General features: G+C 48.6%; 1 protein-coding gene across 3 annotated transcripts in view; it reads right to left on the minus strand.

Moving 5' to 3' along the window:
• The window catches only part of MAPRE2 (microtubule associated protein RP/EB family member 2), a 188,980-nt gene that overhangs the window by 17,137 nt on the left and 159,745 nt on the right, over nucleotides 1-12,098 (minus strand). For all 3 annotated transcript variants that reach the window (XM_018039486.1, XM_018039485.1, XM_018039484.1), the window contains one exon: nucleotides 1,946-2,085. In XM_018039486.1, the coding sequence (XP_017894975.1) occupies nucleotides 1,946-2,085 (140 nt within the window). The remainder of the gene's footprint in view (nucleotides 1-1,945; nucleotides 2,086-12,098) is intronic.

Here is a 12,098-nt window from a genome sequence, read left to right on the forward strand (position 1 = left end):
TGCTGGCTGTTTAACCAGATCCTTGTTTGCAAATATACAATTATCTCAAAAACTGTTTCCAGACTCTTGCTGGCTCATCAAGAATCAGATTAATCACTGGGATTGGCCCAGTGAGTGGCTGGGAACAGCCTGAGGACCTGGAATAAAGGTTCCAGTCCCAGCGGTGGGGGTGTGCTTGCATGCTTAGTCGCTCAGTCGTGCCCAACTCTTTGCGATCCCATGAACTGTAGCCCACCAGGCTTCTCTGTCCATGGGGCTTCTCCAGGTTAGAATACTGGAGTGGGGAGCCTATCCCTTCTCCAGGGGCTCTTCCCCACCCAGGAATCAAACCAGGGTCTCCAGCATTGCAGGCAGATTCTTTACCAGCTGAACAACCAGGGAAGCCCAGGGGTCGGGGTAGCCGGGATAAAAGACTCTCCTCCCAACTCAGGGCGAGGATGGGTGTTTTCTACACGGGGTCCTGAGCTCCCAGTTGTCATATTACTTTTTTGTTTTGAAGTTTGCGATTGGAGTAAGCTATTATTTTTTCTTTCTTTCTTTAAATTGGAGGATATACTTTACAGTACTGTGATGATTTCTGTCCTACATCAACATGAATCAGCCACAGGCATCCATGTGTCCCCACCCTCCCCCCACCACGTCCCTCCCAACCCCGCATCTCCAGACGATTAGAGAGCACTGGCTTTGGGTGCCCTCAGTGAGAGTCTGATGTACGTCATAACTTTTAAACTTTGCATGCTGTGCTGTGCTGAGTCGCTTCAGTCATGTCCAACTACTTGTGACCCTATGGACTGAAGCCTGCCAGGCTCCTCTGTCTGTGGGATTGTCCAGGCAAGAATACTGGAGTGGGTTGCCATGCCCTCCTCCATGGGATCTTCCTGACCGAGGGATTGAACCAGTGTCTCTCTTGCGTTGGCAGGCGGGTTCTTTACCACTAGTGCCATCTGGAAAGCCCCTTAAGCTATGTATACACTTAGGCAAAGTTAGCCATTGTTGGTTAGGAAGCATATGTAAGCTTTCACATTGAATATTTCAAAGACAGCAGAGATAGATTACTGCAATTCCAGGGATATTAGATAAAAAAGAAAAGTCCTAATTCACGGTGGCCTTTCTGATGCCCCCACTCCTGGCTTCAATGCTCCTGTGTACTTTCACTCTTGTGGGAAGGGCTCGGTGTTTGGCTTTTGCTGGTGCAACAGCTGGTGGTGCGTGTCTGTCTGTCTGTAGGTTCAGCGAGGGAAGGGAAGTTCTCTGTCTTGCTGCCACTATACGATCAGCATCAAATACAGTGTCGGTCACATCCAACAGGCTTAACCGACAGTTGCTGAAAGAAAGGAGGAAGGAAGGGAGACTAACCCTTGGTGCCTGTAACACAATCTAGACTGGCTCAAAGTGGCCGTGGTCCAGCCTGAAGCTCCTAAGAGCACCGAGGTGTGTGTTTGTGGGGTGCAGATGAGGGGTGGTTAGCCTGCCCGCTTGCATTTACCTGAGGCCGCCTCATCTGTCCTCCTGTCTCAATGTATTTCTGGCGTTGGCAGTCGCTCAGTTGTGTCTGACTCTGCGACCCTGTAGACTGTAGCCCGCCAGGATCCTCTGTCCATAGGAATTCCCAAGCAAGAATACTGGAGGGGGTTGCTATTTCCTTCTTCAGGGAATCTTCCCGACCCAAGGATTGAATCCACATCCCCGGCTTGGCAGGTGGACTCTTTACCACTGAGCCACTTGGGAAGCCGTTCTCTCAGCAGGCAGCTGTGAGATGGGTGACTTAACATCCTTTATTGACAACGGGCCACTGATTTTATCCGCCCCACTAGTTCCTTTCATTCTGACTCGACTGAAGCCACTGGTTCCCTCCCCTCCCCTCTCCCAGGCCCAGACGGGTCTGCTCATCTTGCCCTCACACCCGTCACTGCTGCCACAGACTGGGCAGGGGATGCTGAGTTACCTGTTCATTAAGCTGTATGACCTGCGTTTCTAAGTCTTTATCAGATTTGGATGCTGAGCCGCTGGACGAAGCCCTTTTGGCTGATGAGGGACGAGAAGGTGTGGATCCTGGTTTAGACGCTGGACTTGATTTAGCCGCACCTGAAAGTAACCAGAATAAATTACGAGCACTGGCAACATGAGAAATGCTTTTTCGGTTGTCAGCAAAACTACGATAACAAAAGGAATTTACTAAAACCTGTAAGAGGTAACTGCCAGCTACCCTTTCCCAGCACCGTGTGTGGAGTCAGTTGCACTGGTCGTGTCTGACTCTGTGCGACCCCGTGGATGGTAGCCCCCCAGGCTCCTCTGTCCATGGGATTTTCCAGGTAAGAATACTGGAGTGGGTTGCCACTTCCTCCTCCAGGGGATCTTCCTGACCCAGGGATTGAACCCTCGACTCTTACATCTTCTGTGATGGCAGGTGGGTTCTTTACCACTCGTGCCACCTGGGAAATCCCTCCCAGCACAGAAGTGGCACAAACACACTGAGGAAGAGTGCACGCGATGAAATGAGAGCAACTTGACCCTTAACCCTTAATCCTGAGCAGCTTAACCCTTTGAGCAGTTATTCCCTCAAGTGACAGGAGATTAATGCAGTTGTCCTTTCTCCCTCCAGAGAGATGAGAATAGCAGACACAAAGGGATTTTAACTTGTTTCTTTTTTTTTTAAGAAGGAAAGGTTCTCTGATAAGCTCCAAGCATCACCATAATTGAATTTCTAATACCGATCCTATAACAAAGTAATACTTTAGGAGAAATATTGATGCAAATGTCTATTTTTTCTTTTAATGTATACCCTAGTTTCAGCCATTAAAAGACTCTAGTAGCCATGACTGGAGAAGGCAATGGCACCCCACTCCAGTACTCTTGCCTGGAATATTCCATGGATGGAGGAGCCTGGTAGGCTGCAGTCCATGGGGTCGCTAAGAGTCAGACACGACTGAGCAACTTCACTTTCACTTTTCACTTTCATTCATTGGAGAAGGAAATGGCAACCCACTCCAGTGTTCTTGCATGGAGAATTCCAGGGACGGTGGAGCCTGATGGGCTGCCGTCTATGGGGTTGCACAGAGTCGGACACGACTGAAGCGACTTAGCAGCAGCAGCCGCAGCCATGACATCTCTGTAGCAATGGGCACTCCTGGTGCCCAAGTCCTGGCTTCTAAATGTTATTCTGCAATAAAAGGGCTTCTTGAGATATGGCTGACTCCAGGGGTGGGCCTGGAACATCTAATGTCAAAGAGCAAGGATGTGCTCAAGAATTAAGGTCAAGGAGACAGGGGTCAGACTGAAGGGGCTCCCAACTAGCCACACTCAGACCATTTTGCAAACCAAAAAGAATAATGGCTGTAATTGTATTACAATGCACTGAATAAACAAAATTCTAGTCCACGATGAGGGGAACAGAGAGAAAGGATCTAAAGATCTTTACAGAACACTGACAGCTAGGAAATTGCTAAAGAAATGCTATAGAAAAAAAATCACTGTTTTGCAGTACACTCAACTGATCCAGGGAAGTTTCATCCTCTGACTCTAAGACATTGAGAGGTTTTTGGAGAAGCAGATAGCGGCACATGTCAAGTCGTTATCCTGTAAGTTGCTTATAATGGGAGAAGATATGCCTTTACAACAGGGAAGCCTGGGGATTAAGACAGTAACCAAGTTATTCAGCAGCATCGCTAATAATGACAGAAACCGGCCAAACTAAAAGACCACAGATGTCCGGCAAGACCTCATCTACCTGAAGCCCAGCTTAAAACAGGCTCTCCCTATCTAGAACTTGACAGACATAGAAAAGGGCTTCTGCAGCCAAAACAGAAGGCACAAGGTGTAAGCAATGAAGTTTACACACTTCGCGGGTTTAGAAATTCAGAGCCACTGCTGACGCCCAGCCACACCCTCTTCCTCTGAACAGCTCAGTCTGGTGCAGGTGCTCCCACTGGCCCCATTCTCCACCGCAGTCCCCCCACCCCCTGGCTCTTGGGGGGCAAGAACTCATCACTCTCTGCTCTGTAAGCTTTGCGCTTAGCACAATACTTGGCAGAACATATACTGGGTGAAGGAACACCTGTTTAAATAAATACAGGGACAAGTAAATAAAACCTGGTTATGTGGTTTCCAACTTTACATTTTATTTCCAACTTTACAGTTTATTGGGACCAAGAGGTGAGAAAAAGGCAAGGGGTTATACAGGCAAGCTAACAGCAACAAGCTTCAACCAATCTCCTAATTACAAAGTAGCAAACAGGGAAGACTATAAAACTTCTGTCTGTCTGTCTTCAGGTGCCGGAAGTCATCAGCGAGAGGTGCCAAGTCATACACACCCTCAAGAAGCATTGATGGCAACATACCCTTTAATATACATGCCTATTATAAAGGAGAAAAAAAAAGAATTTTCTTCTAGAAATAGAGGGAAATGCCTAATATGCTGAAAATCAGAATGCTTAAATTAGGTATGACTGAAGAAGTTTGAGTATGCACGCCTTTAGTTACCTGGAAACCTCACTTATGCACAAGACCCTCCCAAGTATAGACAGTGGATGGCCTGTTTTGTGATTCACCAAAGCTGCGAGGAGCCTTCATCTTTGTAGAAGCCTAGAGAAAACACTCCTGGACACGGCTTCCATGTCCCACTGACCAGGTTCTCCAACTCCAGGCCAAGCCAACAGGGTAAGGAGCACAGCGCAGAGAACAGCAGGAAAGGCAGGGCGAGGGTGTGTGGGCCTGGCAAAGAGCCTTCTCCAAGGGCGGCCACCAGCCAGCCTCGCTGGGGAGGCTGCTGTCGACAAATCAAGTCACTGCAGATATTTCCATGAGCTGTGTGTCATATTTTAATAGAAAGAAGGTCTAACAGAACGTAGCTCAAAGACTGTCCAGGACCAACCCCTTTTATTACTAGATGCAGACTTACTAAGTGCCTACCATGAGCCCTGTGCGTCCTCAAAATCTCAGTGGGTGGAGAATTCACCTGCAATTCAGAAGACACAGGAGACCTGGGTTCGATCCCTGGGTTGGGAATATCTCTGGAGGAGGAAATGGCAACCCATTCCAGTGTTCCTGCCTGGAGAATCCCATGAACAGAGGAGCCTGGCGGGCTACAGTCCATGGGGTCACAAAGAGTCAGACACGACTAGGCGACGGAACACGAGAGTGATAAGCCCTGTATTGGAGGTCTCTGCTCTAGAGGAGCTCATGATCGCATGGGAGTGATCATTTAAGAATGCTCACAGGCAGAAAGACAAATAGTCTATGTCATCACTGACACGTGGAATCTAAAAGGTAAAGCAAGTGATTGTATAAATGTATTAAAAAAAAAACAAAAACAAAAATCTGCCTAGGCAGGGCCACTCTCAACATTCTCAGGAACAAGGCAGTGTTCTAGACGTGACCACAGAGCGTGACTGGGCTGCACTCCTTCTGCTGAAACTCCTCCCCCTTCTCCTTTGAGTGACTGAGTCTAACATCCTTCAGGTCCCAGCTTAAATGTGGCCGTGCAGGGAGGCGACAGGACCCAAACACCCTCCACACAGCACCCATCAACTGGAGCAGTATAGAGTGATTTATTTAATGACTGCTTCTCCCATTAGACCAGGGCTTCCCTGGTGGCTCAGAGGGTAAAGTGTCTGCCTGCAATGCGGGAGACCTGGGTTCGATCCCTGGGTCAGGAAGATCCCCTGGAGAAGGAAATGGCAACCCACTCCAGTATTCTTGCCTGGAGAATCCCATGGACGGAGGAGCCTGGTGGGCTACAGACCACAGGGTCACAAAGAGTCGGACATGACTAAGCGACTTCACTTTCTTTCTTTCTCCCATTAGAGGGCTCCCCAGGTGGCACTAGTGGTAAAGAATCTGCCTGCCTATGCAGGAGATCCCTGGGATGGGAAGATTCCCCTGGAATAGAAAGTGGTACCCCACTCTGGTATTCTTGCCTGGAAAATTTCATGGACAGAGTAGCCCAGTGGGCTACAGTCCATGGGGCTGCAAAGAGTCGGATAGGACTCTAAGCAACTGAGCACTCCCATTAGACTTAAACTCCAACAAGGCAGGCGTTGTATCTGGTTTGTGTTCTCAGGGCCAACCACAATGCCTGATCCGGAGGAGACACTTGATAGTTACGCTTTTGTGACTCATGACAGAACTCCTGGGAGAGGCAGGTATCCAGGGGACAGGTCCCAGGGGAAGCTCGAGGAGCTGATGGCAACTTCAAAATCACTGACAGCAAGAGCCGGCACTATCTGAAGGAAACCAAACAAAACCCACCAGCCTCCCAGAGAGAGAATCTCCGACTGGGTTTCAAGGTCACCTTCCATCATCACTTAGGCCCTTTAGAGATGGAATCAGGACAGCAGTTCACCTGGGTAAACTCAGTCGGTAAACAGTTAACTCTGAGTAGCAGGGAGCAAGGTGGTTTGTGCTGGGCTGTCCAAGTCTGCCTTGTTCTCGTCCATGCCTCTCCTGAAGGGAACAGCCCTGCGGAAGGGGTTTCCCTAGAGGGCGACTGACCACCCCCCACCCTCTTCCTGCCAGGCAGGTGTCCCTCAGCAGGTCAGCACCTGGGATGGGGCTGGTTGCAGGAGCCGAGTGAGATCCATCGGACACACATTCTTCTACTCCACCTTACCCAGTCTCATGTAAATTTTAAAAGAAAAGCATGAAAGGAAAAGAAGTCGGCTGCTTGTAAAACAAGGTTGTGTGTGCTTGCGTGCTTAGTTGCTCAGCCGTGTCTGACTCTGCAGCCCTATTGGACTGTAGCCGGCCAGGCTCCTCTATTCATGGGATTTCCCAGCAAGAATATATTTTCAGGACATCATCAAATGCAGCTTGCAAAAAAAAAAAAAAAAAAAAAACCTGAAGTGTCTGATAAGAAGTTAAAGTAGAAGACGTCAGGGTAAGCCAGAGCCCCGTGGAAGAACAAGTTATCAGGGAAGAAAAACTAAAAATAAGCAGAGGGAGCAGGCTGGGAGGGAAATGGGGTCATGGGAGATGCGGGCGGCTCACGGCAGAGGCCAGAGCGGCTGCCGTCACTGGCGCTGTCCCAGTTCCAGCTTTTTCCTGAGGAAACACATCCCTTGCTGCTGACAGTCCAGCTAGACTGTGGTTCACAGGTCTTGGCACTCAAGTGCCAGCTGTGATTCACAGACCCTATAAACTGGCACCATGCATGCAGCCTGGAGGTCTCGGAGATGAGAAAGATGAAGGCAGTGAGAGTCAGACTTGGCATCCCCCTGCTGCTGGGTGGGGAGGGGACAGTGGTGAAGAGGGGGCTCGGTCCATGCCCCACTCGCTATACGCGCTACGCGGGGGATGGGAGCAAAACTTCTGCCTCCACAGGTAGGACAAAGCAAAGAAGGGAAAACAAATTCGAAAAATGTAAAGAGCTCAATTAAGTAATTAATACTTGAAATTTAAAATTAGAGGGGTTCTGAATTCTGATTTAAGTTGTTTGGAAAGCAACTTAATAGAAATAAACGTCTGATGGATGAGGATACATCCACGAGGTCGGCACCAGTTGACTGTACATTTCTACCTTCCAGTCAATAAAGGCAAAGACATGACAGAACGGGAAGGACATCGGGAAGATCTTAGTATCTGCAGAGGTTAAAAGTTTTCTTAAAAAAAACCACACAATTAAAGCTCATTTTCAAAAGAATGTAAACTGAGCTCTTTAAATCCTCGCAGGCTGCAATCTGATATGGACGTAACTGACCCCTCATGGCTACCGTGTGATCCACACACACCAAGAGACACTAAAGGCTAAAATGCTCAAGTTTATAAAGATGAAAACCAAACCTTGTGTTTCCTGTGTTTAATGCTTTCATGGTTTAACTTTTTAGAATAATAGTAGACAATATCCGGTGTTATATCATACTCATTAGACAGTTAAGAACTAGGTTTTTGTTTATTTCAAAGTCTTGTTACCTTCTATCGTCTTCTGGGGTGTACCCAGCTTGGGGGGTGACAGATACTCTTTTCCTGGGCTGCAATCAGGATGCTAGCAGAAAACTGTACTGCTATCATTGATACTAAATTTAACACTGATACAATACTTTTATGTAAGCTAACATTCGTATTCCAGTTTTGTGAAGTGACCCAAGGGTGTCCTTGATAGCATCCAATCATGGCTTTAGACACAGGGGTTCTCAAAGGCTGCCTTCATGCTTCCTCAAATGCCCCCAAGTCCGCTGCTGACTTCACTTCTGTACCGTCCCATGCCTCTCTGCTCAGTGATGCTTATATGGAAAACATTTACATAATAGCTTTTAAAGAGAGTACAGCTACTTCGGCAAGAACGCAGATACAGATTTTTTTTTTTTTTTCTTGCAGCTATCAGACATTTCAATTTTTTTGTGAGGCTGCATTTGATGATGTCCTGAAAATATAATGAGCAGTAGCCCCGTCTTACAAGAATCATTTTTCCCTCAAGTTTTCCTCTCTCTCCCTAACTTCCCCCTTCAAAATAAAAAGGAGTTTCAGAGTGGAGGAAACTAGACATAAATTCTGTATAAGTCCCTATAATTCTCTGATTTGACCCACTGGATAGGGACATGATTTACAATGCTAGCCTTTGAGCAGTTGTGTCTTAATTAATGCCTTCAGGAGTTGGGGGTATAAATATGATTCTAAGACATTTTAAACCATCGTTGTAAAAAACAAAGAGTGGCCTGATTCACTGTCTTAGTGAAGCCAGAGCATTGCTCTAAATGTCAATAATTAGTAGCTTGCTTAACGTTTACAGAAAAATGCGCCCCCATTTTAGGCCTATGAGGCCCAATGAATTCATAACTAAGAAGCAAATAAAAGCACTTTATCCTTCTTTATACTTGGCTTTATCCTCTGTGGCCAGGGCTCTGGCGGAATTTAGAAATTCTTCTCACATAATCTGCCATATTCTTTCTGCCAAAATCCTAAACAGAGGAGCTAAAAATATGACATTAATACTGTTGACAAGAACCGCAGAGACAGTAAAGAAACACACAGTCACTCAGGAAGCAACCACTCTCCTGGTTGTCCCCAACTTCTTCCCTACTTTGTGAGCAGCCCCCAACACACACACACACACACACACACACACACACACACACACACACACACACACTCTCTCTCTCTCACACACACACACACACACACACTCACACACATCCGCTTCCTTCTCACTTAATTAAAAAGCCCACAGAGGAGGGGTGGGGACGCAATTGGTGCAGGGAGCCAAAAGGTACAAGCTTCCAGTTATAAAATAAATAAGTCCCCGGGATGTAATGTACAGCATTAACTACAGTTATTAATACTACAGTTAATAGTACTGTATTGCATATTTGAACGATGAGAAGGGAACTGAACTTAGAGAGAGAAACAACTTGTAACTCTGTGCAGTGATGGTTGTTAGCTAGGCCTACTGTGATGACCATTTCACAATATACACAAACATGTACATGTGAAACTAATAAAATGTTATGTCAAATATACCACAATAAAACCAAGCCCAAACCCCACAGAACAACTCAAATATGACTGAAGCTATCTCGTACCTATGCTGATTAATTGTTTGTGGATCAACCTGACATCACTTCCTTATCCCTGTTAACTTTGGCAAACAGGTGTTATTGTTTAACTGAGATAATGAACCTGGTTAAAATAAATAACTGGGCCACTGCTGGGGGAGATGGCATGGGGTGGGACTGATTGAAAAGAGAGAATTCCCACAGGAAGAGGATCTCCCAAGTGACTGACTGACACCAGAGCTGTCACACTGCGGAACGACAACAAGCTCCCATGCAACCCTGACCACTGCACACGCATGATCTAACACTTCCTTCGACAATGCCTCTGTACCTCCATTTTGCATGTTCTGTAATCTGCTCAGCCCTGAGGGTGAGAAAAAAAAAAAAGGCACCTCAGTGGCCAACGTTTTGTCCAAATGGAACCTTAACAGGGGTTCTGGGGTGCCCTGATTCATGAGATCACTGACAGGTTGGTTCTGTTACTCTCCAACGAGGAGTTCAGAGGCCTTACTGGCTTCTGTCCCACCAGGGCAGCCAGTGGCAAAACTGGGCTTTTCCTTTTTGCCACTTTGGTGTCAGCTTCTGAAAGTTGGGTGGCTCCACCTCTAAGCAGCTCGGGGCGGGGCTCCACAGAGCTGAGCCTGAACCACGACAGCCCTGCAGAAGGAAGACCTGCTAGGAACACCGTGTCCTTCCTCTTGCCCAGGGAGGCGGTGGTGAGGAGCAGGGCCGGGGGCCCTGCAGCCTTCGGAACAGCCCTGGCCCCGCTGCCAGCTCACGGGCAGGACTTTCGCTGCCACCTGGACTTCTTTCTGTCCTTCACAGTCAGTAGTCCCTCCTTCCCAGAGCTGGGAAGAGTACCTGGGTTAAGCCGTGGAAAGTTCCTACCCAGGAGCCTGGCACACGGTGAATCAGCACACCCTGTTATTATTATCACTCAGCAATTGAGGCCTGATTCAACTAATGACAAGAAAGCACACAGGCTTCCCACTTCTAGATGCCAGCAGGATAAAAACTAAACTGCTGACACGATAAGGAAATGAGACTCGTTCTATCTAAAGGAAATCTTTATAAAAACAGGTTTAACCCATAACCCGCCAGTGGGCTCCCAGGCCTAGGTTCCCCCATTCGGTACTCTGTCTTGAGAATCAGTAGACCAGAGCCCAAGTCTCTGTGCTCCTTCTGAAATCACCCCGATTCATGCATTCCTGTCACAAATATTTACTGAACCCTGACTGCGTATCTGGCAAGCTACAGGCACTTGGGATAAAACAGGGAATGAAACACAAAGATGTCGGTCCATGTGGAATTCACGTTCTAATGGGGGGAATTTGATAACAGACGATAATGTTAATAAATTAGTAAGTGACATGATAAACCAGAAAGTAAACGCCATGGCAGAGGCAGGGCCAGGCAAGAGGAGGGAGTGCCGGGTGGGGCTGGGAGTGTGGCAGTTCTGAACAGAAACTTCTGAGAAGGCCTGAAGTTCAGGACTATCCATCGTGTAGTCCCCTCCAGTCTCAAGTCCTTGCTCAGACCCAGAGGACCTCCCCGAGTCCCTCCAGAAGGACAGGGGTCACAACTCCAGCCCCCTGGGTGGCAGCCCAGTAGGGACGCCACGAGGTGGGATCCACCCTGGGCATGCGTGGGGCTCACCCGGCCTCAAAGCCTCCCTCCTCACCGAAGCTGACGTGTCTGGAACAGCCCCTTGGTTCCAGTTTCCAGGATCCCTGGAAGAGACATGCCACTTGCAGGAGTCACCCTGACTTCTTCAAAGCCCCAGTGGGAAAGTGCAAGCTGAGCAAAGACCTGAGACAGGCGAAGTTGGCCTTCCGGACAGCCAGGAACAGAACATTCCAGGTGGAGGAAAGACCCGGCCTCACCTGGAGTGGAGGGAGTTGGGGGTGCCGTGGGAGGAGGGAGCTCGAGAGGGACTGGAGGGTGGCCACCACGGACCTCGGAAGTTACCAGCAGGAGTCCGGCTTTTGTTCTGAGGGAGAAGGGCAGCCATGGCAGGGTCCTGGGCCTGACGTGGGTTGCAGGCGGCTTTCTCCACCTGCCGTGTGGACAAGACTAGCGGTGCTGAGGGTGCAGAGGCCAGCTGGGCGGCTACTGCGGCCACCCCTGGTGTGAGCGGTGAGTGCCCAGGATGAGTGTCGGTTTGGGAAAGCATTCACAATGCGACAGTTTAGAAAACCCTATGATACATCCCAAAGCACCAAACATCCGACCATTGATCACAACTTAGGTTTTGCGTCGTTCAGTTCAGTCGCTCAGTCGTGTCTGACTCTTTGTGACCCCATGGACTGCAGCACACCAGGCCTCCCTGTCCATTACCAACTCCTGGAGTTTACTCAAACGCATGCCCACTGAGTCGGTCATGCCATCCAACCACCCCATCCTCTGTAGTCCCCTTCTCCTCCTGCCTTCATCGTTAACAACAACTAAAAGGTCTTCTGGGATCAACAGCATCTGCTATTGGTTTCACGGGGAGGGTAGAAGGACGAGGCGGCGGAGACAAGAGCCATGAGTCAGCCGGGGTCCCTCCCGGCCCGCTGCTTGGAGCCATCCCACAGAGTGTGCTAACCGCCTCTGCCCTGGGGGAACATGCCA

The sequence above is a fragment of the Capra hircus genome, chromosome 24, assembly GCF_001704415.2.
Source record: "Capra hircus breed San Clemente chromosome 24, ASM170441v1, whole genome shotgun sequence".
Taxonomy (NCBI): Eukaryota; Metazoa; Chordata; class Mammalia; order Artiodactyla; family Bovidae; genus Capra; species Capra hircus.